Raw genomic sequence first — 27,575 nt, 5'->3', positions numbered from 1 at the left:
TTTATAATACTGGTTTTGTAGAAGTATTTGGTGGTACAGTATTCTGAAACATTCTGGGACAGGTGAGAGTCTTGCACTTAGAAACTTGAGACTGTTCTAGTTCCCCTTACTACTGTGATTTTCCTGACATTATAGCCAAGTTACATTGCTTTGTCTAGGATTCATGGGTTATAGGTGCAAAAGTGGAAAGAAGACTAGATAGGAGAATGAACTAACTGCCCATGACTGCTTGAATTTATTCTTCACTTACAATATTCAGATTGCTTCATTCAAGAAAGCCTTTATTTTTTTCCCCCCTAAAGAGTTTATCATTCTTTCAGCAAGCTACTGTATTATTCTTTAGAATCTGTTTAATTTTGACATGTCTGCAGCTGCAGCCCATATTTTCTTTGATGAGAATGAGTCTGTATATCCAAATGCTTAGCCCTGTTGTGTTTGGAAATAGAATTTGATTTTTAGTGAAATTGTTACTACATAGTCTAGTAGGTAAGTAGTACATGTTTTACATGTTTATCCCATGTTTATAGAATTCAAAAAATCTGGATATTTATGTTAGTCTTTAGTCCATATTCTCACACTCACTAATTAGTTCACCTGGCTATCTACACTTCTCCCTGACTCAGGCCCATTTCTTGGCTTGGAAACAACACTTTCCTGAGCTAATCTGGTCTTGCACTGAGCTGATGCTTTGTATGTCATTTAATCCTTGCACCAATAGTATGAAATAGGTCTTACATGCAGTTTATGGAGTAGAAAACAAAATAGAAAGTGATGATGTCTAAGGCCACACATAGCACATAAGTTGCAAAACCAGGATTTGAATTCATACCTTAACTCCCAAACTCCTAAGAAGGCCCAAATGCCAAGCTGTTGATTAATATTGAGGTGTATTATCAGAATGATCAGATTTGAGTTATACTGCAGTACCTATTCTGAAGATTGCTTGGACATTCTGTCAGCTGGCTCCATTTTGAACAATTCCAAGTTTCGATCAATACACCTTTTATTTCATTTAGCTGTTTTAATATTTGTTTTGGAAGAGGACTTTGTGGATCTCTGGTTTTATTCATTAAAGTTAAAATAATAGTATAAGGAGTTTCTTTTATAGCAGTATCTCATTTCTAAATTCTTGGGGACATCTAATGTTTGGTGTTTTTTGGTATACTGTTATTTCAAGAGATTTTTTTTTTTAGTAAACCACTCTTAATTTGTATTGTCATTTCATATTATTGTAGCTCCATCCAAATGATCTCTAAGCAATACTGTATGGTTATATTCATACTAACCTTATGATTGTATTAACATACAATGGACATCTGCATACTCTGTGTATGTGAGAAACACACTCACTGGTCCAAATTCAATAAGTGGACACGGAGACAGAACAGCAGAGCGAGGCTTTAATGACGGTCTTGCAAGATCGGGTGTCTGGTGGGCAGGCACACCTGGGGAGTTTGGCACCAATAATTTGTCTCCTAGTACGTGAGTCCCTCCCCTGGTTCCTCATTGGTTGAGTACTACAGGGTTCACATTCTTTCCCCGACGTCACCTAAGCCAGTTATATCTTTCTTTTACATCTGTCTTAATTTTATTGGTAGGTTTAAAAAAACTCAAACAGGTATTGCCAGGCCCTTATCAATTCCCCCACCCCCACTCTCAGCCCGAGCAGCTTCCACCACATGGCCCTTTGTTAATATCTTACTGTTAAAATGTTTAAACATCCTAGTGGGAATAAATCACATTTAGGTTTTATACTCTTTCCTAACAGTTCCCCCCCCCTCTTTTTAAGAATTTCTGATTTTATTCTCAGTAATGTATTTTAATTTACACTTGGTCCTTTCTCAGATTTCTCTAGCTTTTTACTCTCTTCCTCATAGTTCAAATTTTCTTCTAATATTATTATTTTGGGTGTAGGTCATAGGTATTTGCTTGTTTATGGCTGCCTTTATAAGCTTTTGAGTCAAACTTCACACAACAAGGGATGATACAGCATCTTACAGCAGTTAAATCTGGCAACTATAACAAGGGATTTTAAAACAGAGGCAACTATATCTTTCTATTTTCCAAACCATCTTTCCAACCAGTCTATAAAAGGGTCACTGGTGCTAGTTTTCAGCTAATTCATTAGCTAAAGTGGTGCCTTGTAATGATCTACAACTTCTATGGAATGGCCAATTGGACTAAAGCACAAGTCCCAGTCCAGGTGGGTGGCAACAAGTATAGTGCAGGTTCTCCTTTCCACAGTACCACCAAACATCCACTTGGGGGATGCGTAATTTCGAGATGTTGCCCTCTTTAGAGACATTTAGGACATGGGTACAAGTCAGTACTTCCTCACAGGAGTTCTGAAACCTTCCCCTTGCCTAGAGAGACATGAGGAGTGATTCATCTTCTCTATAGAAAAAGAGGGGATTGCCCTTTGGTCTGACTTCTTTAGTGCATTAAAGAGTAAAGACAAGCCCTTGCAAGTCTCATTTCCCCAAGTGTCCTTGTCCTGGTACAGGGCCAACATGCAGTTCATCTTAGTGGGGTCTGTGTCCCAGCAGAGGGAATGGGACCACCTGCACCTGTGGCCATCCAGCATGTATCCAGCAGCACATGCGTAACAATCGCTTTTATTCAAAGTGAGTACTGAAAGTTTAACCCACTCTACCCAGGCATTGGTGTCTCCATAACCTATCTCTACTTCAAGAGTGTGTTTTAGGTCTTTTATCTCTGTTACAGTAACTAGTCTAGGGTCATTTTGGGGAAGCTCTGCCTCAATATTTCCCTCAGGATTGGGGTGGTCACTATGGGTGAAGTCTTGCCTTTGATTAAATTAAGACCAAACCTTCCCACAGGATCAACTCCAATGACATATGCACTGAGTCCGTCTTGAGGTTTATGTATAGTCAATAAAAGGGGTTTACACTGTCTATCCTGGCAATTGTCAGGAGGAATTCCTTTAGCTAAGTGGAGCTTTCTTTTTTTAAAGATTTTTCTACTGCATGAGGGGCTGTCCACCCTTGAAACTGGGTAGTCTACCAAACACTGCTCCACCTTGGACATGGGATCTGCTTGCCTTTTTTATTCTATTAAGATTTGTCCATTCAGGACAGAGATACTTATTATCTCCAGAAAGCTGTCTTTGGTCATTTAGGTCACCACAAGAGAGAACCTGACAAGCATCAAACCTAATGGTTTGGGGCTTGATGTTTTAGTAATATTGATTACCAGTTTGACAGGATAACCAGGAGTTCCTTCCCATTCTAGGGCTTCCTGCAACTTGCCTGTGAAATACAGAGTTAAGAAGATAGAAGTTAACATTTTTAGGTTCTTTTTAAGTTTCATCCTTATGGGTTGGTTCACCTCCTGGAACACCTGCCAATTCTGTTTCGTCCCCAGATCCCCCAGTCAGTTTCTTTACTCTGGTGTAATGAGTCCAACCCTTTCCAGCCGTCCTCGCTGCCATCTCTGCAATCAGGAGCACTTGGGAGGGGCCTTCCCAGCTGGGCTGGAGTCAACCTTCTTTCCAGGATTTTATTAACACCAGGTCTCTAGGCTGGAAGCAGTGAGCGAAGAAGTCAAGCGGGGGAGTCTGGGTGAGGAGTCCTTTCTGCTTAAGAGAAGATAAGTTAGAAGACATAGCTAGCACATATTCCATCTTTTTCAAGTAAACTTGCTTCGTATTTTAAAATTTGAGAATGTATTAGCCAGTGCCCAGCCCACTGATTAAGTAAGCATGACCCGAACCTGGTGAGGAGTACTGACCATGAGGGTTCCTCCGAATTAATTTCCTGCTCTCTTCTACCAGTAAGGCCATGGCTGCGATGGCCTGAACGCATTCAGTCCGTCCTCAAGAGACAGGGTCCAGTAGTTTAGACATAAAGGCCACTGGTTGTTTTTTTCCTCCCCAGGCTTGGGTCAAAACCCTACAGAGAACCTTGTTCAACAGTAACAAACTAATGAAACGGCTTCTCTAATGATGGAAGTGCCAAGGGCTGGGGTGGTGACTAAGGATTGCTTTCAATTTCTCTAGAATTTGCAGTTCCCCTGGGGTCCATTGGAGAGACCGGCTCTCCCTCTAACAATTTGAAATACAAGCTTCTAGCCTCTCTTCTAACACTTTTGAGCTTCTTAGTAATTCTTCCATAGGTTTCTCATTCCATCTATCTAAATTCTGTAATTTCTTAGCAATATCTAGCCAACTTTTGGTTACAAAATTCACTTTTAAAAAAGTCCTGAATACTTTCTCATCTGGTCCCTGAGTCTCTATGAAAATGCAGTTGGGGTTTCTTCCTTTTCCCATTGGACTTCAATCACCTTAGAAACATTTTGAGATCTTGGGGCCAATTCCCTAATTCCCTTTATAATTAGCCCTCGAAGATCCCGCATTTAATTCTATCCCCTAGATTATTATTATTCCATCTAGGATCTACATTTGGGAACTTTTGTTTTGCTGACTGGACACCCGGGCCCGGTGGGTGTTTTTGTTCTCAAATGGACCCAGCAGCTCCTCTGATCACCCCCCTCACCACCAGGGAATAGGATATTCATGATGGACATCAGTTCAACCTAAGTATATATATTAGGTCCCAGGAGTTGATCTAGTGGGTCCACTAGGCCAAGGGGATCTTCTAGCAGTGCTTAAAACTTCTCACCTCAGTACCCATGAGGGGAGCATTAATAAATTTCCCCTTGTCCTAGTGGGACCTCTCTCAATGGAAACATCTTGGGATTCCTGGTGGACTCCCTAGAAGGCAAGGGGAAACTCTAAGTCCTTCTTACATTGTAAAGTCCAGGGAGAGGAAATCTTGAGGCAAAATACCTCTATAAAAACTGAAATCAAAGGGAGAAATAAAGTTTAAAATCTATTTATTGCTCACAAGCTCCAGTCTGGGGCCGTTTCTCTCTTTCAGACTCTAGTATCAGCCAAAAACCGGCCCTCCCCCTCACCTTTCAGGTACAGATAAGCCTTCTGTTGCCTAGGTAATTACCCATTGATATGGAGATGACCTCTCTCTACTCGAGGAAAGCTGCAAATGCACTGAAGCCATACTTCTTTCCACCTTTGAATGCCTGTTGATATGAGATATGAGTGGGGTGAAAGAGAAAAAGGCCAGGAAAGTCCACTAAAAAGACCCAGAGTTAATTAATTAAAGCTCAAAAAGACAGGAGCAAGTTGGCCTGGAATGTTTGAATATTCCTCAGATAAAGGAGAGGGTACCTCAGCATAGCCTGTCTTTATTATGTTAATCATACAGGCCCAGCCTCCTCTTTTTTTTTTTTTTGACTTTACTTACATGCTATTTTTTTTTCTTTCTGACCCCAATTTCTGGGTCTACAACCCAGGAAATCAATTCAGCATGCAGGTGCAGCCATAAACAACATAGCAAAAGGCAGGAAGGATTTCATCCCAAAGATCGCATTTTAATACCCAGGTGGTCAAGAAGCAAGATTCTCAACTTACTCATTAGCAAACAGATAATAACTCTGCCCCCCTTGGAAGATGGGCAGCCAGTCCTGATATGCTCCCAAACCAGGAAGCTGCCATCCTGGGAGGGGACTAAAAGCAGTAAATTTCTTGTGTTAAGCTAATTTTTCAGAATTACCCAGAGGATTGATAAGATACTTGAGACCACCTAACAAGTCTACACCTCCAGGTGCCGGCCACACTCCTAAAGAATCCTTAGAAAGGGAACCCCCAACCCCTGGGGCACTCCTCTCTCCGAGGCCACCAGTACCCTCAAAGTGCACAACTTTTTAACTTAGAACTTTCTCCAACCTCCCAGGGGTGCCCCTTCCTCCTGAGGCGGTCTCACTTTCTCTCTCCAGGAGTAACTCCAAACAAAACTCTCACTCCCCCTCACCTCTGTGTCCCCGCCTCTCAACTCTCCGCTGTGGCTGCGGCAGGGAAAGGGACCGAGGAAAACACACAACACTCTCCCAACACCAGGGCTTGTCCTGGGAGGTCTCTTGTATTTCCTCCTCCCTAGCTTTTCCTTCCCTGGTATTGAGGGGAAATAGGGAAAGTGCCCTTGGTAACCAACAGATTCCTCAGGTGAACTGGGGGCTTTATTACCATCAAAAAATAACTCAAACCTGGCAAAGCCAGTTTTCATCTGATCTAACTTTAATCCAGACAAAACAGCAAAATTTGATCATCTTCTGTTTGTCCTTAACCCACTACAGGAGGCGTCCCCCCAGTACCGTAACCTTCACCCAAGCAGGCTATCTGGGGGAATTCCAAGGGAGCTCATGTGGTTCCCTTTCCCTGCTTCCCTAGGCCTAGAATTTGTATTTCCCATCCTTCAAGAGGTCCCTGTGTACTCAACCCCCCATAATGGAAGTTTCTTGCACACACCCCGAGATTACACGTCTCAGCTACACACACTCGACCTCTGAAAAATGCCCAACCACCAAGGCAGTACTTATAGCCCAATTTTTCTACCTTGGCTCGTGCACGAGGTTGCCTGGTTCCCGCGGTGCCTGCGTTTTCTCCCCTGCGTCGGTCATGCTGTCTCTGCACAACAGTCTCGGGTCACCCCTCAGCTTCCGTGCAAAGGTGAAATGCCCAGACACAGCGGGCCAACCAAAGCCGGGCGGGACGTGTCTTCCTACTCCGCTTGGGCCCTCACCTCGCACAGGCAAGAGGATCCCGGACGAGTCCCCAAATTGAGAAACACACTCACTGGTCCAAATTCAGTAAGTGGACACGGAGACAAAGAGAACAGCGGAGTGAGGCTTTAATGACCGTCTTGCAAGATCGGGTGTCTGGTGGGAAGGCACACCTGGGGAGTTTGGCGCCAATAATTTATCTCCTAGTACGTGAGTCCCTCCCCTGGTTCCTCATTGGTTGAGTACTACAGGGTTCACATTCTTTCCCGGACGTCGCCTAAGCCAGTTATATCTTTCCTTTACATTTGTCTTAATTTTATTGGTAGGTTTAAAAAAACTCAAACAGGTATTGCCAGGCCCTTATCAATTCCCCCACCCCCACTCTCAGCCCAAGCAGCTTCTACCACGTGGCAGCTTCTACCACGTGGCCCTTTGTTAATACCTTACTGCTAAAATGTTTAAATATCCTAAGTGGGAATAAATCACATGTAGGTTTTATACTCTTTCCTAACATGTACATACACTACTCCCTTGGTGATCACCTCAAGTCTCATGACTTTAAATACTGTGTCTTAAGCTTATGTCACCCAGATTTATGTGTTCAGCTTGGACTTCACCCTTGGCCTCTAGATTCATATATCCAAATGCCTGTTGAGCATCTTCATTAATGTATTTAAAGGACACAACTCACGAGCTTACTATACCCTGCCCATCTCTCTTCCATAATGACAACTTCACTCCTCTAGTTGCTCAGGCTGTAAACCATATAGTCATCTTTGTTTCTCATCCTACATCCAGTCTGTCAACAAGATCCTGTTTAATCAATTTGCAAATTAAATTTTTTTTTTAACTACACAACTGCTTTAAGCTACTATCATATACCTTTGCTCAAAATTGTCAGTCTTAACTCCCTGTCTCAGGGTCCTGTCTCATCTTCTCATTGAGACCTCCACTAAACATGGTATTTAACACTCTTACCCAAGGGGACTTACACACATGGAACAAGGGAATAATGTCTCTCTGTGTGTGTATCTGCTTTCCCCTTTTCTCTGTAGCAATTACTACCATATAACATAGTATACTTTTCATTTATTTACTTACTATCTGTCTCTTCTTACTAGAAGGTAAAGCTGCATGAAGGCACGGATTTTTACCTGGTTTGTTTACTGCTGCGTACTAGCGCTTATTTAGTGAATAAATGGTTCATTTAGTTAATCATGACAGTTTTTTCCTTCTTGACATTTAAAATTCTTTTTATTTTGAAATAATTTCAGACACAGAAGAGTTCTTGGAATTCTACAAAGCATTCCTGTGCAGATTCTTCATGTAGATTGCTCACGTTAGCATTTTTTTATATTTGCTTTATCATTTTTTCTCTCTGTAAATACAGACACATACATCTAAATATATGTTTATAAAGTAGTACCTCTCATTCATGTGGAGTACATTCAACACCCCCAGTGGCTGCTTGAAACTGCAGATAGTACTGAACCCTATATATACTATGTTTCTTCTCATAAATACTTACCTATGATAAACTTTAATTTTTAATTTAGGCACAGTAAGACATGAACAACAATAACTAATAATGGAATAGAACAATTATAACTATACTGTAATGAAACATGTAGTCCTGAATGTCAATGTGGTCTCTGAGAATATCTTGATGTACTGTACTCACCCTTCTTGCAATGATGTGACATTATAAAATGCTTACTTGATGATATGAATTGAGGTGAATGACATAGTCACTACTGTTAACCTTGGACACTTACAGAAGGAGAACCATCTGCTTCTGAATCGTGGTTGACTGCAGGTGTCTGAAACCATGGGTAACAGGGGACCTACTATATTATATACTTATTATTGTTTCTGAATTGTTTGAGCATGACATACATGTACCACTTTACTCTTAATGCTTTTAGTGTTAGTATGATTTTTCTTAAAATCAAGGACATACTCCTATACAACCAAAGTACAATTTATGAAAATTAGGAAAATACTGATAAATACGTTATCTGTATGCTTCATTCAAATTTTGCCAGTTGATCCTACTAATACCCTAAGCAAAAGAAAAAAATTTTTTTTCATGGTTCAGGAACCCATCCAGAATTTCATACTGCTTTTAATAATCAGGTAAATCAGCACATTTGTAACTTACCTTTAGTCTCTGGTGCAATGTTTTATTAAGGATTTTGCTCTTTTAGTTCTGTTTAAATGAGAACCAGCTTTTCTACCATTATTTAGGTTTTGTATTTTCCTTGGCTGAGTAGGAAGGTAAATAAAAAGAGATAAAATTTTAACTTTTATATCCATATATTCATACATATAGAGAGAGAAGATAGAGAATATACAGTAAAATAATAAGGGGTATCTAAAGGACAGGGTAACAGGTGAATTTATTTCTAAGAATTGGAAATTCTAAATTGATACTTTTATTTAGATTATTGTGAATTTTATATATAAATGTTTTGTGTAATTTTAATGGCTACATTGTATTCTGTACCAGATTATTTGATTAATCCAACTGTTGAACATTTATGTTAAAAATCATTCCTTAATCTAAACCATGCTGACATAAATTATCTTGCAAGTAAATTTTGCTCTAGAGCAATTGATTATTTTTATCTTAAATTCTTAGAAGTGGAGTTATTTAGTTAAAAAGCATGCCATATGTTTTGAAGCTTTTGATTTGTATTATTGGTTTGCCCTTCACACAGCAAAGTATATGGCATTGCCTCTCTTACCTTGCTGATACTGATTGTTAAATCTTTACTTTTATTCTGAAACATTGATCATTTGTGTTTCTTTTTTGAATTGCCTGTTTTTCTTTTCCTATTTTTATTTTTCTAAAATAAAAATCTCTTTATAAAATAATTTTTGTAGCTTAAGCCTACATTTTTTTTCTTAAGGTATCATTTATATACACTCTTACTAAGGTTTCACAAGAAAAACAATGGTTATTACATTCACCCTTATTATTGAGTCCCCTCCCATACCCCATTGCAGTCACTGTCCATCAGTGTAGTAAAGATGCCACAAAGTCCCTATTTGTCTTCTGTGAGCTACATGGTCTTCCCCATGACCCCATACACACCATGTGCCCCTATCATGATACCCACAATCCCCTTCTACCTCTCTCATCCCTCCCCTTTGTTAACCACTAGTCCCTTCTTGGAGTCTGTGAGTCTCCTGCTATTTTGTTCCTTCAGTTTTGCTTTGTTGTTATACTCCACAAAGGAGGGAAATCATTTGGTATTTGTCTTTCTCTGCCTGACTTATTTCACTGAGCATAATACCTCTAGATCCATCCATGTTGTTGCAAATGGTAGGATTTGTTTCTTTCTTATGGCTGAATAGTAAGTATTCCATTGTGTATATTTACCACCTTTTCTTTATCCATTCATCTACTGGTGGACATTTAGGTTGCTTCCATTTCATGGCTATTGTAAATAGTGCTGCAATAAACGTAGGTATGCATATGTCTTTTTGAATCTGAGAAGTTGTTTTCTTTGGGTAAATTCCTGGGAGTGGAATCCCTGGTCAAATGGTATTTCTATTTTTGTTTTTTGAGGCACCTCCATATTGCTTTCCACAATGGTTGAACTAGTTTACATTCCCACCAGCAGTGTAGGAGGGTTCCCCTTTCTCTGCATTCTTGCCAGTATTTGTTGTTCCTAGTCTTTTCTGTGTTGGCCATGTTAACTGGTGTGGGATGATATCTCATTGTGCTTTTTTAAATTTGCATTTCCCTGATAATTAGCAATGTGGAGCATCTTCTCATGTGCCTCTTGGCCATGTGAATTACTTCTTTGGAGAAGTGTCTGTTCAGGTCCTCTGCCCATTTTTTAATAGGGTTGTTTGCTTATTGGGTGTTGAGGTATGTGAGTTCTTTATGTATTTTGGATGTTAACCCCTTGTTGGATATGTCATTTACAGATATGTTCTCCCATACTGTAGGATGCCGTATTGTTCTGCTAATGGAAGCTTACATACTTTTATGATCAATTTTGGAAATATTTCAGTTGGACTTTTATCTCATTTTATTTCTCAAAACAGCTTAAATATTTTATTGTTTCCCTACTCATAATCTTTTGTTCAGTTATATATGTATCTTTATCCTTCTGTGTGTCATTTGTGCTTTCCCACTTCTTCTACACCTTAGCTCATAGTGTTTTTTTCTTTCTGGAATCCTTGTTTCCTAAATTCTGTTTCTGTTAATCTGACTAATTTTACTAATCTCTTAAGTGCCAAATTGCAGCTCATCTATTCTGTGAAACTTTTCCTGGTTACCAGTCACTTGAAATAACTTTCTCTTTGATAGAACCCTTCCAACATTTATCTTAAACCAAATTTCCATGAAAAGTATTTTTATATACTATAGTTTACTATATACAGTTATTTGCGTTTCTGTATATAAATATTTTTCATTAAGCTACCCCAAATATGTTTATGTCCATTAGCTGTGAAAGGGTGGGCATTACTTCACATTCGTATCTTATGAATAAATTCATAGGGCACAAAGGTTAAAAAAAAATTGGTATTTTTGTGTCTCTTAGAGCTTCTAGAAAAGTCATCGCTCTTTCAGACTGCAGCTTATCTTATGTAGAGCCTTCGGGATAGAATAATTTTGGTAGTTAATTTTCCTATATACCAGTCAGTGCTAACTTTTACTTAAAACAGTTTACCAAAAGTGTGTAGGCACACATTTCAGTTAAATACTATATAGTTGCAATAAAGCATTTGTCCTAAAAATTGGTTCTAAACTCATTTTCAGAAAGATTCAGTAAAGGGTGTATAGCTTTGTGACTTCTTGAGCATATTTTCCATAAAATTGATTGCTTAATACATTGAGGAAGGCCTTATTTCAGGTAGTTTTGTTTTCTTAACAGATATTCAACAGCATCTCTTTTACTACTGTGTCCCTTTATTTAGCTGCAACAGTGAACACAAAACCCTAGTTTCTGTATTACTAACCCTGTGGACCATAGGTCTCTCTCACTTTCATCATAAATTGAATCAGTTTGAGCTTATCTGCTCATGATTAGACTCAGGTTATACATATTTGGCAATAATATTACAAAAATGTCATTTGGGCTCTTAAGCATAATTCTGAAAGGTAAAATAAATGAGATTCCATGAGACATAGAAACCAGATATGCCCACTATGTTGAGGCACATGTTTGGGCAGAAGTCTGCTTGCTGTTAATGGGAGAAAGATATCAACTACTACTGTCCCTAATAAAAGATTAAATAGTAGTTGGGGTAGATGGGGTAAATGGATCATGTTCCACCAGGGAAACTTTTTCTCTAAGATCAGTTAGCATTTAGAAATCTGTGCTGACCTAGATCTGTGCTAGAGGTAGCATCTCTATGGTCAGGTATCCTGTTTTGGGGGCCCCATCTAAAGGCCTGAAATTCCAGTGTAGGACTTGAGTGCCTGGGTTAAATTGATAATGGTAGGATAGGACTGTAGCTCCTGAGGAACTAGGTTACTGGTTAGATTCCAAAGACAACCTGTGAATTAAGGCAAGGACTCAGTCCTTAAGATGGCACAACCTCAGAATGAGACCAAGCAAGTTTGATATAGAACATTATACATTTCTTTAACTTGTGAGCACCTTGGATCCTTGTTCAGCAAAGGGAATACATCTATAGTTAGCGTGACCTATGTGGCAAGAAATGTATATAGAAAGGGAGCCTGGAAAGTTACAAGTAATTAAAGGGTTAGGTATGTATCATTACCCTTTGAAATAACTGTCATAATTCTTCATTTTTAAATCCACCCAACACTCCTGCCTGCCAAGTCCCTTAACAAACATGTGATTTGAGTGGGATAAATATAACTAATATCTGAGAGAGGAATTATTTTCAGCACTGCAAAATTGTATCCCATGGGTATAAACTAAAGGTTGTGTATATATGGTTGTACTATGATAGTCTATCTTCCTTAATCTTTTATTAGGGACAGTCTTCCTGAACATCAGCCTTTGGTTTGTTTTTCTGCATCTTTACTGTCTAGATCTGTAATAGGAAAATCACTCTTACAACAATGAGGTTAAAATATAGATAGACCCTAGATGAAATCAAATAGATTTTTACTTTCTTACCTTTTTTCCCACTTTATAACCAACGCTGAAAGGCTCCCAGGTGTGAGAATTATGGTTTATTTTCCCTTTATTCATAGAGTTTAGATCATAGTACATATATGTGATATACACACATACACAGGCTTATTTGTTACAGTACTATTTGTAATAATAAAAGATCCAAAACAAAATAAATGTCCATTGACAGGTTAATGGCTAAAAAAACTGATGTATATCTATAGAATAGAACACTGTGGCTTTCAGAAACGAATCAAGATATTATCTAGGTCTTGCTATAGACTAACTATAAAATCTGTTGATTGTGAAAAAAGAATGGTGCAGACTATGCATAAGTAACATAAACATAATAGATACATGGATATACATACGCTTTTGGGTTTTTTCCCCCTAATTTTTAAAAGTTCTGGTGAAATACACATGAGATTACCAAATTAACAGTTTTTAACTGAACAGTTCAGTGGTATTAAGCACATTCATAATATGATACAGTCATCACCACCACCCTTTCATCTTTTAAAACTGAAACTCTAATAAAATAATGTATAGCATAGGGAATATAGTTAATAATATTGTTAACAATTTTGTATGGTGACAGGTGGTAACTAGATTTATTGTGATGATCACCTTGTAATGTATGTAAGTGTTCAGTTACTGTGTTGTACACCTGAAACCAATGTAATGTATGTTAACTACACTTCAAAACAAAAACACAAATTATATGTATTAGTAACTCCACATTCACCCCTACCTCTAAGTCCTGGCAATTACCATTTTACTTTGTCTCTGTGACTTTGTCTAAGTACCTCATATAGGTGGAATCATAAAGTATTTGTCATTTTGTGACCAGCTTCTTTCACTTAGCATAATGTCTGTAGGGTTCATCCATGTTGTAACATATGTCAGAATTTCCTTCCTTTTTAAGGCTGAATAATACTGTATTGTGTGTATGTAGCACATTTGCTTATCCATTCATCCATCAATGGATACCTGGGTTGCTTCCAAGTTTTAGCTATTGTGAATAATGTTGCTGTGAACATGGTGTACAGATACCTTTCTTTGACCCTGTTTTCAATACATTTGGGTAAACACCCAGATGAGTAATTAATTGCTGGATCATATGGTAATTCTATTTTTAACTTTTGGAGGAACTGCCATACTGTTTGCATAACAGCTGTACCACTGCATTCCTATCAACAGTGCACAGGAGTTCCACATCCTCGTCAAGACTTTTTTTTTGGTAGTAGCCATCTTAATAGGTGTGAGATGGCATCTCATTGTAGTTTTGATTTTCATTTCCCTAATGATTAGTGGTGTTGATTGTCTTTTCATATGCTTATTGGTCTTTTGTATATCTTCTTTGGAGAAATGTTTGTTCAAGTCCTTTGTCCATTTTCAAATTAGGTTTTTTGTTTTGTTGAGTTTTAGGAGTTCTCTATGTATTTTGGATATTAATCCCTTATGATTGGCAAATATTTTCTCCCATTCTATGTATTATCTTTTTACTCTTCACTCATTGAATGGTCCACCTTTCAAAAGTTACTTAACCATTTAAGAAAGGATTTATTTCTGGACTCTCTTGTATTCCATTGGTCTATGTTTGCCTTTATGCTAGCAGCACACGGTTTTGATAACTACTTTGTAGTAAGATTTGAAATCAGAAAATGTGAGTCCTACAGAGTTGCTCTTTTTTAAAGATTGTTCTGGCTATTCAGGGTCCTTTGAGATTCCTTATGAATTTTATAATGGGTTTTTCTATTTCTGCAAAAAAAGGTTATTGGGATTTTGATAGAGATTGTATTGACTCTGTAGACCACTTTGGGTAGTATTGAAGTCTTAGCTATAGTTAAGTCTTCTAATTCATGAACTTGGAATAGGTTTTGACTTACAATTTATGTCTTCTTTAATTTCTTTCATATGCAGTTGTTTTTTAAAGTGTTTGAATGTCTCTTGAAAGACATAGAAGAATGAATAATATTGTTTCTTAGCAAAGAAATTTGTGGCTGAAGGGCAGGGGTGGACAATTTTTCATGTACTTTCATCCCATTTTGAATTTTGAGTCATGTGAATGTATTACCTGTTCAGTATAGAAAAATAACATTTCCTCCTCCCATTTTCATACATATATGAATGTATGCATACACACCTGCATGCATGCATGCACATACACATGCACCTGGTGTTTGGAAGATAAGTGTTACTCCCAAGAGTAAGCACAGAAACAAGATTTAGGAGGAGCCAGAATCTAAAGCACACCTAATTGTTTGGATGTTTGATGTTTATGAGGCTCATTGAAGATGAGAAATTAAATAAAGAAGTAGTGGGGTTAGGTTTGTGTTATAAGAACTACTGTGGTTAAAAATTTGGAATAGAGTGGCATTGTCCAACAGAAATACAATGTGAACTACATCTGCAATGTAATATTTCCTAGTAAATTATAAAGAATGGGTAAAATTAGCTTTGCTATATAAAAATATTATTTTATCATTTAATAAGTATAAACTTATTGGAGATTTTTAATGCTGTTTTTCATATGAAATCTTCACAGCTTGTGGATAGTTTATACTTCACATATCATTTTTGACTGGTCATATTTCAAGTTTTCAGTTAGCTGCATGAGGCTAGTTACTACCATGTTGGATTAGTGCAAATATAGAGAATCAGTGAGGATCTACTTAGGAGACTAAACCTTCACCAGTACAAAAAATTTTAATGTGAAGTTATTATTAAAAAGTCTTTATAATAGTTTGTCATTCAATTGCAAATTAAGACAACAGTAAGATAACACTGCATACCGATTAGAATGGCTGAAATCCAAAAACCTAACAATACTAATTTCCTGGCAAGGATATGAGGCAACAGGATCTCTCATTCATTGCTGGTGGAAATGCATTTTGCCACTTTGGAAGGCAGTGTGGCAGTTTCATACAAAGCTAAACGTAGTTTTACTATATGATGTAGTAAAGGTCCTCCTAGGTGTTTATACAACTGATAGGAAGACAATGTCCACACAAAATCCTGTATGTGAATGCTTGTAGCACCTTTATTCCTAACTGCCAAAAATGGTGACCAAGATGCCATCATAATAAAATGGATAGCAAAATGTGGTATATCCATACAATGAAATATTATTTAGAAATAAAAATATCTATTCAGCCACTGAAAGACATGGATGAATCTTAAATGTATATTGTTAAAGTGAAAGATGCCAGTCTTAAAAGGCATGATTCTGTATGATTCTAAATATCTGTAAAAAACAAAACTACAGTAATAATTTTAAAAAATTCAGTGTTTGCCAGAGGAAGTAAAAGGGTTGGTGTGTGTCTAGCCAATGGGTTTCAGCCTTGGGCAAGTTCACTATGGATTCAGTGAGACAGAGGAACGACAATGGAACATTCTTGGGGTAAAAGTGTTTATTACCCAGCTTTGTTCTCCCTGTGATAGGTTGAGCACTGGAATTAAGTCTGCATCAATCTGCAGGTCTGTAATCCTCCTTTGTCTGTGCCCACCCAGAGCACTGGGCAGAGCTCTATATATAGTGACTCAGTCAATAACAGCTTATTGCCTGTGGGTGTGGAGGCATACATAGCCTAGCAGTTGGCCAGTAGTTACACCAAGTAGTTTAGGTTCAGGTGGAATCTTGGCCATAGGAACTTGTTTTCCCCACAATGTGTGAAGTACAGGGTTGTTTTTAAGGCAGTAAAACTCTTCTCCATGATACTGTAATTGTGCATACATCATACTGTGTATTTGTCAAAACTGATTGAACTTTACAGAGAAAGTGAATTTTATACATACAGATTTTTAAAAAATCATTTAGGAGGTAAAAAAATCATCATACCAGGATGGAATGTAGAATATAAAAAAGCAATCTGACTGCATTGCTGATGTTTGAAACAGTGTCACACGAAGAGGGGAAGGGGTGAATTGCTAATTTTGGTAACTTGGGAAATTACTCTTTAAGACTACAATCAAAGAACCTATATAGTATATATGAACACTGTAATCTAGTTCGTAAAATTGTTTCCCAGAGGGTATGGTTTAACAGTTATAGTGCTGCTATACATGTATTCTGGTGGGAGTCAGTTTCTCACTGTTAGAGTGGAAATTTGTACATGAGCAAAGGAAAGAAGAATCTGTGTGATAATGGATTAAGAGTAGGAGATACCTGTATGAACTTATGTTTAGCTTAATATAGATAACAGATTGTTACATACAGAAATATTTATTTTATTTATGATGATATATATGCACAGAACAAATTTTTTGCTTTGCCTGCTCAAGGGACTAGAAGCAAGGACACTCATTATCAAGGAGCAAAGTTAGTGCTCAGGTCTTCATCTCTAATACCATTCTTCAGTAAAATAAACTAGGCCTTTTTGGAATATTGGTTGATTCTGAAATTGGGGAAAGGAATATACAAGACGAGCCTGGAGAAAATTGTGTTGCCAGAAGTAACCAAGTGCTAAAACACACATACACAGGCACACATAATGAGGGTAATATGTCAAATGGACACAGGAGCCAACTGAAAGATCTAAAGGCCAATGCTGAAATAAGGTGAACAACAAAATGAAACATTATTGAATTTTAATCCAAAGTATAAAATAAATGTCAGTGAGTCTGCATTAGTATAAGTGATTGAATGAATGAGAATAGATATATCTCCCATACTGAAAAATTCAAAATAATGTGTATAAATATTTCCCTTTTCCCACCCATTAAATGTGGGATGCATGTAGTGACTTTCTTCCAAAGGGTACAGTTTGGAAAGGGGAGGATTTGCACTGTAGTAGTCAAACAGACACCACCTCAGCCAACTGATTTATAATTAAGGTCAACATTAACAGTGATAAATCATGTTAATAGTTTGTACCCTTGATATGAGATGATAAAAGGACATTTTATCTCTCATGTCTTCCTACTCAAACCCATACTCCCAGTCTACACCTGAGGAAAACATCAGGAAAACCCTAGTTGAGGAACATTTTATAAAATAACCTGACCATCAGTCCTCAAAACTGTGAAGGTCACCAAAAACCAGGAATGCCTAAAAACTCATAGTCAAGAGGAATTTGGGAAAACATGAAGTCAAGCTGATATGGTATCCTGGAGGGGATTCTGGAACAGAAAAAGGTGCTTAGACAAAGACCTATAAAATCTGAATCAAGTATGGACTTTTATTAATGTATCGGTATTGGTGTGCTAATTTTAACAAATGTACCATACAGATGGTAAGGTTAATAGTTGGGGCAATTGCCTAGATGTGATATATGTGGGAATTCACTGTACTATCATCACAATTCTTTTATAAATCTTCAGCTGTTCTAAAAATAATTTTTTTTAAAAGCAACAAACTCATGCGCTTATCACACACAAAAATGGTATAAGGCTGTTAACTACTAAGAGGAGTGAAACAGTACTGTGAAGAACACAAGAATAGAAAATGAAGGGAGCAGGCAGGGTAAGCAGTGAGAGCCAGCCCCTCCAGTGCTATGCTTTGTACTGTTTCTCCAGTACCCTCTCCTTACAAAGCCTAACACTGCAGCGGATAACAAAAGAAAAATGTTTGCAGGGTTCAGCTCCAGCATCACAAAGTGGGACAAATAAGGGTAGATATGGAGACAAAGGGCAATGAATTGATAACAGAAACAGGCTGTTATGAAAGTGAATTAAGTCAATCAAAAGAGAAGAAGATTGAGAACAAGATGGAGAAGATGCTCAGGAGAGACAAACTATGGTAACACTAACAGGTAAGGAATATAGGGAGGGAAGAGAATTTGAAATGAAAGGGAGAATCGTGACCTGTTGAGAATTTCAAGAAATGTTTATTATATTTAATAGCATTAATTTCATTGGTGAGTTTGCTAAAGTAGCAACCATGAGTTATATATATGAATGACATTTATGGGAATAATAACAGTGACTACAAGCAATTCTACCAAATTACCCTTGACTGTAAAGGGTATCTATGACTGAGACATAGATAGCCTGGTAACTAGTGTTGACTTCTTAAAAATTTGGGGACATAATATGGGATGTTAATTGGAGAATGTAAGCATCAAGGCAGGAATATTTGTTTTGTAATTTATTGCTGTTTTTCTAGTACATAGAATGGTTCCAGATATGTTCAGTGTATATTTGTTGCATAACTGGATAAGAAATACTCGAGCACTTCCGTAGGGGGAGAAATTGAATATGTAGCATTTCTAAGTAATGTTTTATTGAACAAAGTTTCTGAGGAAGTAGGAGAGTATTGAGGAAGGTATAAATAAGGAAATGTCAAAAGGGGCATGGTTAAAATTTTCATCATTGGCATTATTATTATACAAAATACTAAATCCCTTTTTTTACTTTATTTTCATGCTCTATATAAAATTTTGCTGTTTGTGCCCCCCCTCCCCCTTTTATCACTGAAAGCAAATTGTAAATTTGGTCAGGGATTATGTCTCTTCTGTGTAGTAGTGCTAATTACCTTTCAGGGATCAAACATAATTTGAGATGATTCTGCATAAAGTGGAGTACGCCTGCATTTTTCATTTAATTTTTTCCTTATCTTTTTATTCAGTCTACAAATAAGAAACCTCGAAAATCTCCAGGAGAGAAGAGTAGAATTGAAGCTGGAGTTAGAGGAACAGGCCGTGGAAGAGCAAATGGGCACCCTCAACAGAATGGTGAAGGGGAGCCTGTCACATTATTTGAAGTGGTGAAACTGGGGAAAAGTGCAATGCAGGTAAATTCTAAGTGTTTTTATTTTATTTATAAAGCAATACAGGCAGTAACCTAAATGAAACCTGTTCATGTATATATTCCCATTTTATATGCTCATTGATTTATGTGATCAAGATGTTTATCCTTAAAGGTTTTCTTTGTTTGCTTGTTTTGTAAGAAGGGTCAGGAAAGGCATTTTTGTTTAATAGTAAGATGCACTTTAGATTACATTGTTCTAAGTAAAAGTGCTTGCATATAAATGGGAGAATTTTTATTGCTTTAGTAATGTATGTTCTTAGAATTTGACTTAATGTAAGTAACATTTGCTTCGAAGAATATTTTAAAGGAAAAAGGGTGTAAAAAAGCATTCCTAAGTAGTGAATTAGGAGCAATCACAATATTTCATCATTATTTTGTGTATGTGATCTTTTATAACCTTATTACTCTTTTTTCTCTCTCCTCCTTCACTCAACAAATACTAAATACTGTGCAGGAGCACGTTTTTGTTGGCTTCTTACCAATTCATTATAAAGATAAAAATTGTCTTTATATAAAGATAAAACTATTCCTTTAGGTGGTCTTTACCTTTTTTTCACTTAAAAATTTTTTCATTTGTGTTTATTTCTTTTTTTCATTTTAAAATGCTAGAGTTGGAATTATTTGGTTAAAAGGTATTTCTTAGCTGTGTGATACATAAATACTGTATTACTTTCCAAAAACTTGTACTGGTTTTATCTTTCACAGGAAGTATAGTTAGCAATTAGATATTTTATATTTAAGAATTACTTGATAATATTGGTGAAAATGATAATTCATTATTTTAATTTGCATTCTTAGATCATGACTGATAATATTTTAAGTTTTTATTTGCTATTCATTCTTGATACTTCATTTTCAGTTTAAGTTTGAAATTTTGCTAATTTATATAACATTCAGTTTTAGAACTAAAAGCAGGCAACTTTTCATTAATATGCTTTCTATTTTTACCTGTATTTACTTTTGAATTCCTTAAGGGAGTTTAGTGTTTACTCCTTTATTAGATTATGTTACCAGATTGATGTGTTCAGATGTCTTGAAATTTGTGTGGGAAGGGAAGGAGTGGAGTAGTGGGATGATGCTAAAAGGTACAGGACACACTGAATTCACGGTTATGCAAAGCAGTAGACAAACTGTAAATTATATAACTTACAAGTAGATGAAGTGGTCTTTAGCCATTAAGCTTGACAGTTTATTATACCTTAATAGAAAAATTGTCAATAAACGGTAGAAATACTAATTTTTGAGATCTACTTTATTGCTTCCAACCTTTAGGTGGAAGTTTAAACACAAAAATTGTTTACTTTTATGTAAAAATTTTTAAATTTCATTTCAGTAGTTTGCTTCCATTTTTTCCTATGAAGCTTTATTTTGTAAGATATTTGTATATGTAAAAGTAATTTAATACATACATATGATATGTATTAAAGCTCAGTACCAGCTTTTAAATCTGTATACTAACCCCTAACATGACTGAGCCATGATTTATTTAAACAGCTTTTATTTGGGCTGCTTTCCTTCTTTCTTTAAAAAGAAATTAATATATTTAAGATAATTACTAAGCATAGTTGTATTCTGTTGAAAATAGTACAAATTGAACGTTTTTGGCAGCCCTGCGTCTAGCAAGTCTACTGTTACCATTTTTCCAGCAACATTTGCTTGCTTCGTGTCTCTATGTCACATTTTGGTATTTTTGACAATATTCTAAACTTTTTTATTACTATTATGGTGAATTGTGACCAGTGGTTATGACTCACTGAAAGCTCAGATGATGGGTAAAGCTCAGATTTTTTTTTTTAGCATTAAGGTGTTTTTAAAATTCTGGACATTTTTTTTTAGGCATAATGCTATTGTACACTTTTAATAGACTACATTATACTGTAAATATAACTTATATTCACTGGGCAACAAAAAAGTTCATTTGACTTGCTTTATTGCATTGGTATGGAACAAAACCTGCACTATTTCTCAAGTATGCCTGTATATCCATCTGAAATGTACATGTAGGAGTCTTTGGATTTATCACATAACTTCATGATAGTGGTTGCTGAGCAAAGGAAATCCATGTTTAAAAAGGTGATAAAGGGCTTTTTTTTGAAGGTGGAGCACTAATTTCACTATTATATCCTCACGTAAACATTAAGTAATGATGGATAAAATGTTTTAAAAAATACAGACAGACATTAATGAGTTAGAAACTAAAAATGTTTCTGTGGCATATAGAAGAAAAACTACAAAGTAGTAAGCAAGATTGAGTCTAGAGTAGAGAAGCTGATACTTGTAGCCAAGAGTTTGGCCTTTGTGGGTTAAAAGGATTTAAAGTGCTTCATGAAGAATGGAGGAATAGAGTCAGGTTATTTCATGAATCCCGGGCATCACATGGGTCTCCATACTTGTGAAAGAGACTGAAGAAAGCCTAACTGCTGCATAGGTGAAGGCTTATGATTAGGGTGATCATATATTAGACTACCCTTGAGACTTTCAGTTTATACTTATCATTCATGTAGTTATTAATGGAGACTCCTTTATTGGGTCCTAGTTTGGATAATGATTTAAAACCTCACTTAACAAGAAATCAAGGACCTGTGGAAGGGAGAAGACAGGCATAATCCGATAACTAGGACCTGAATTGAAATGACTACTTACTTGGGTGGTGACTAAGTCTATAAAAATCTCCAATATTACCTTAGAGTAGGAAGTTCTAAGTTCTGCAGTGGATAAGCACAGGTAATCACAGAAACAATTAGATTGGAAGGGATGAATAGTACAAGAAATAAATTAGTATATTTAAGATGCTAGAGAGATGAAAGAAGAAATTCTAGTGCAAAAAAGGGGATAAACTCAGCCAGTTAGTTTTCCTGAGGAAATAAAGCTACAGTGTGATCAAAGCAAGAATTCAGGAATTGACCTTCATTTAGAATGTACCCCAAAGAAACAACTAAATAAGAAAGAACAGTTAAGTGACTTTAGTATGAATTGAAAGGGTTCCAAAATGTGCCAGTAGAAGAAATCAGAGGAAATAGAAGAGACATAATTTTGAAGAGGTAATTTTCAAGAGGTTTCCAGACACATTTCCCTGTATCCAGAGTTTGTTCTCAGGAATGACTAAGTGAAAATAATTGCATAATTTTTGATCCTATAGTATAACTGTAGAATAATGAGGATTAAAAGAAAATCTTGAAATATTTCATTGAGGAATGTCTGACCCTCTTCTCTGATGACAGTGCAAGTAATGTTGACGTACACAAAATAAATTCCCCTTATAAATTACTTTATACTCACAAGTGTGAAAAGGCACATTTAAATAATTCATGTGATAAAGAGAAACTATACTATACAGAGTTGAAATGTGAATGTTGGTGAAAGCAATGTTAGTAAAAATATTGGAGCTAACTAGGGCACTATTTGAATAAATGTGCAGTCTTAAATGTACTAATATTAGCAAAAGCAGTAGAATCCAGAAAAAGACCAAACTAAAAGTAATTAGGAAGAAGGGAATAATAAAAGTAGAAACAAATTAAATACAAAAATAAGTGATAGAAAATGTCAAATAACTCAAAATTTAGCCATTTGAGTTCAATGCATTTTTAAGACTTGGAGGTTTTACCTTAGCAAGCATGGATAGTTTAATAATAGAAAACCTTTTGCTATAATATACCAAGTAATTATCATATGGGGTAAAAAAACCTACCTAAATTGATATAGTATGTTTAGAAAAACAGTTTGATAAAATGTAATTGCTCATATTCATGCTGAAGAAATAACTCTTGATAAATTAGGCACATAAGGGAAGTTTCTTAGCTTGGTAAAAGTTATCTCCGAAAAACCTATAGCTTGAGCCAAGATAGAAACCCAGGCATATATAATCAGTTAATATACAATAAAGGAGCCATGGACGTACAGTGGGGAAATGACAGCCTCTTCAAAGACTGGTGTTGGTAAAACTGGACAGCTGCATGCAAGAGAATGAAACTGCATTATTGTCTAGCCCTATACAAAAAAGTAAACTCAAAATGGATCAAAGATATGAATAGAAGTCATGAAACCATAAAACTCTTAGAAGACAACATAGGCAAAAATCTCTTGATTATAAACATGATCAATTTATTCCTGAACGCATCTCCTCAGGCAAGGGAAACAAAATAAAAAATGAACAAATGAGACTACATCAAACTAAAAAGCTTCTGTACAGCAAAGGACACCGTCCACAGAACAAAATGGCATCCTACAGTATGGGAGAATATATTTGTAAATGACATATCCGACAAGGGGTTAACATCCAAAATATATAAAGAACTCACATGCCTCAACACCCAAAAAGCAAATAACCCAATTGAAAAATGGGCAGAGGATCTGAACAGACACTTCTCCAAAGAAGAAATTCAGATGGCCAACAGGCATATGAAAAGATGCTCCACACCACTAATTATCAGGGAAATGCAAATTAAGACCACAATGAGGTATCACCTCACACCAGTTAGGATGGCCAACATAGAAAAGACTAGGAACAACATGCTGGCGAGGATGTGGAGAAAAGGGAATTATTCCTATACTGCTGGTGGGAATGTAAACTAGTTCAACCGTTGTGGAAAGCAGTATGGAGAGGTTCCTCAAAAAAACTAAAGTTCCACTCCTAGGAATGTACCCTAAGAATGCAGGATGCCAGTTTCAAAAAGACATGCACTGCTATGTTTATCACAGCACTATTTACAATAGCTGAAATGGAAGCAACTTAAGTGTCCATCAGTAGATGAATGGATAAAGAAGATGTGGTACATATACACAATGGAATATTATTCAGCCATAAAAAGAAAACAAATCCTACCCTCTGCAACAACATGGATGGAGCTAGAGGGCTCAGTGAAATAAGCCAGGCAGAGAAAGACAAATACCAAATAATTTCACTCATCTGTGGAGTATAAGAAAAAAGCAAAAACTGAAGGTACAAAACAGCAGCAGACACACAGAACCCAAGAATGGGCTAACAGTTGCCAAAGGGAAAGGGACTGGGGAGGATGGGTGGGAAGGCAGGGATAAGGGGATATTAAGGGGCATTATGATTAGCACACATAACGTAGGGGTGAGCACGGGGAAGGCAGTATAGCACAGAAAAGACAAGTAGTGACTCTATATCATTTTATTATGCTGATGGACAGTGTAATGGGATATGTGGTGTGGAGACTTGAGTATTGGGGGAATCTAATAACCGCAATGTTGCTCATGTGATGGTATATTAATGATATAAAAAAGAATTCACATACAAAAATAAAAACCTATACCTCACATTATATAATTTTTTAAATTAAGGTATTAATGATATACGCTCTTATGAAGGTTTCATATGAAGAACAATGTGGTTACTACATTCACCCATATTATCGAGTCTTCCCCACCAGTCACTGTGCATCAGTGTAGTAAGATGCCACAGAGTCACTATTTGCCTTCTTTGCGCTATCCTGTTTTCCCCATGATCCTCCCACACCATGTGTGCCAACCATAATACCCATCAATCACCTTCTCCCTCCCTCCTGCACTCACCCTCCCCCACCCCTCCTCTTTGCTAACCACTAGTCCTTTCTTGGAGCCTCTTCCTGCAGTTTTGCTTTGATGTTACACTGCACAGATGAGTGAAATCATTTGGTACTTGTCTTTCTCTGCCTGGCTTATTTCACTGAGTATAATATTCTCCAGTAGAGCTTGAAGTCAGGGAGCGTAATTCCCCCCAGTTTTATTCTTCCTTCTCCGGATTGCTTTGGTTATTCAGGTTCTTTTGTGATTCCATATGAATTTTAGAACTATTTGCTCTAGTTCATTGAAGAATGCTGATGGTGTTTTGATAGGGATTGCATTGAATCTGTAGATTGCTTTAGGCAGGATAGCCATTTTGACAGTATTAATTCTTCCTATCCATGACCATGGGATGCTTCCATTTATTGGTATCTTTTTTAATTTCTCTCATGAGTGTCTTTTAGTTTTTAAAGTATAGGTCTTTCACTTCCTTCATTAGGTTTATTCCTAGGTATTTTATTCTTTTTGATGCAACTGTGAATGAAATTGTTTTCCTGATTTCTTATTCTCTTAGTTCATCATTAGTGCAGAGGAATGCAACAGATTTCTGTTTATTAATTTTGTATCCTGCAACATTGCTGAATTCAGGTATTAGATCTAGTAGTTTTGAAGTGGATTCTTTAGTGTTTTTTACGTACAATATCATGTCATCTGCAAACAGTGGCAGTAACTTCTTCTTTACCAATCTGGATGCCTTTTATTTCTTTGTGTTGTCTTATTACTGTGGCGAGGACCTCCAGATCTATGTTTAATAAAAGTGGAGAGAGTGGGCATCCTTGTCTTGTTCCCTATCTTAAAGGAAAGGCTTTCAGCTTCTCACTGTTAAGATGTTGGCTGTGGGTTTGATTATGTTAAGATGCTTGCCCTCTGTACAAATTTTGTTGAGAGTTTTTATCGTGAACAGATGTTGAATTTTGTCATATGCTTTTCAGCATCTGTGGAGATGATCCTGTGGTTTTTGTCCTTTTTGTTAATTTGGTAGATGATGTTGATGGATTTTCTAATAGTGTGCCATCCTTGAATCCCTGAAATAAATCCTACTTGATCATGATGGATCATCTTTTTTATGTATTTTTGAATTTGGTTTGCTAGTATTTTGTGAAGTATTCTTGCATCTATGTTCATTAGGGATATTGGTCTGTAATTTTCTGTTTTTGTGGTGTCTTTGCCTGATTTTGGTATTAGAATGATGCTGTCTTTATAGAATGACTTTGGAGGTATTCCCTCCTCTTCTACTTTTTGGAGAGCTGTATGGAGGATGGTTGTTATGTCCTCAATAAATGTTTGATAAAATTCAGTGGTGAAGCCATTTGGACCAGGGATTTTGTTTTTAGGTAGTTTTTGATTACCAGTTCAATTTCATTGCTGTTAATTGGTCTGTTCAGATTTTCTGTTTCTTTCTGTGTCAGCCTTGGAAGGTTGTATTTTTCTAGAAATTTGTCTATTTCTTCTGGGTTGTCCAGTTTGTTGGCATATACTTTTTCATAGTATTCTCTCATACGTCTTGGTGTTTCTGTGGTGTCCGTAGTGATTTTTCCGTTCTCATTTCTGATTCTGTTTATGTGTGTAGACTGTTTTTTTCTTGATAAGTCTGGCTAGGGGTGTATTTAGTTTATTTTCTCGAAGTACCAGCTCCTGCTTTCATTGATTCTTTCTATTGTTTTATTCTTCTGTATTTTATTTATTTATGCTCTAATATTTATTGTGTCCTTCCTTCGACTGACTTTGGGCCTCATTTGTTCTTCTTTTTCCAGTTTCATTAATTGTGTGTTTAGGCTGTTCATATGGAATTGTTCTTCTTTCGTGAGGTAGGCCTGTATTTCATTATACTTCCCTGTTAGCACTGCCTTCACTACGTCCCACAGATTTTGTGGTGTTGAATTATTGTTGGCATTTGCTTCCATGTGTTGCTTAATCTCTGTTTTTATTTTGTCATTGATCCATTGGTTATTTAGAATCATGTTGTTATCAGCCTCCATGTGCTTCCATGTGTTGCTTAATCTCTGTTTTTATTTTGTCATTGATCCATTGGTTATTTAGAATCATGTTGTTATCAGCCTCCATGTGTTTGTGGGATTTTTCATTTTCTTTGTGTAATGTATTTCTGGTTTCATACCTTTGTGTTCTAAGAAGCTGGTTGGTATAATTTCAATCTTTGTGAATTTACTGAGGCTCTTTATTTGGCCTAGGATATGATCTGTTCTTGAATATGTTCCATGTGCACTTCAGAAGAATGTGTATCCTGCTCCTTTTGGGTGTAGAGTTCTGTAGATGTCTGTTAGGTCAATCTGTTCTAATGTGTTGGTCAATGTTTTTGTCTCCTTAGTTATTTTCTGTCTGGTTGATCTGTCCTATGGAGTGAGTGGAGTGTTGAAGTCTCCTAGAGTGAATGCACCACATTCAAATTTCCCCTTTTAATCCTGTTAGTATTTGTTTCACATATGTAGGTGCTCCTGTGTTGGGTGCATAGATATTTATAATGGTTATATCCTCTTTATGGACTGACACCTTTATCGTTATGTAATGTTCTTCTTCAACTATTGTAACTTTCTTTTT

At 36.6% G+C, this 27,575-nt stretch overlaps 1 protein-coding gene and 1 long non-coding RNA gene across 7 annotated transcripts in view; one reads left to right on the top strand and one right to left on the bottom strand.

Moving 5' to 3' along the window:
* STAG1 (STAG1 cohesin complex component) overlaps window positions 1–27,575 on the top strand; it is a 436,291-nt gene that overhangs the window by 121,241 nt on the left and 287,475 nt on the right. For 5 of the 6 annotated variants that reach the window (XM_073232352.1, XM_073232354.1, XM_073232353.1 and 2 more), the window contains one exon: window positions 19,273–19,437. In XM_073232352.1, coding sequence (XP_073088453.1) covers window positions 19,273–19,437 — 165 coding nt within the window. Of the gene's footprint in view, window positions 1–19,272; window positions 19,438–27,575 lie in introns of those variants that run through there. The other variant, XM_073232357.1, reaches the window with a different exon arrangement.
* Window positions 1,386–9,248, bottom strand: LOC140848504 (uncharacterized). Its single transcript, XR_012129516.1, has 2 exons — window positions 6,431–9,248; window positions 1,386–5,058 (listed from the first exon to the last, which is right to left on the bottom strand). It is a non-coding gene; the product is annotated as an uncharacterized lncRNA (long non-coding RNA).

Source organism: Manis javanica, chromosome 3 (assembly GCF_040802235.1).
Source record: "Manis javanica isolate MJ-LG chromosome 3, MJ_LKY, whole genome shotgun sequence".
In the NCBI taxonomy this organism is placed as follows: domain Eukaryota; kingdom Metazoa; phylum Chordata; class Mammalia; order Pholidota; family Manidae; genus Manis; species Manis javanica.
The sequence above is the reverse complement of the archived record's forward strand: the minus strand, read 5'-3'. Positions and strand labels throughout refer to the sequence as shown.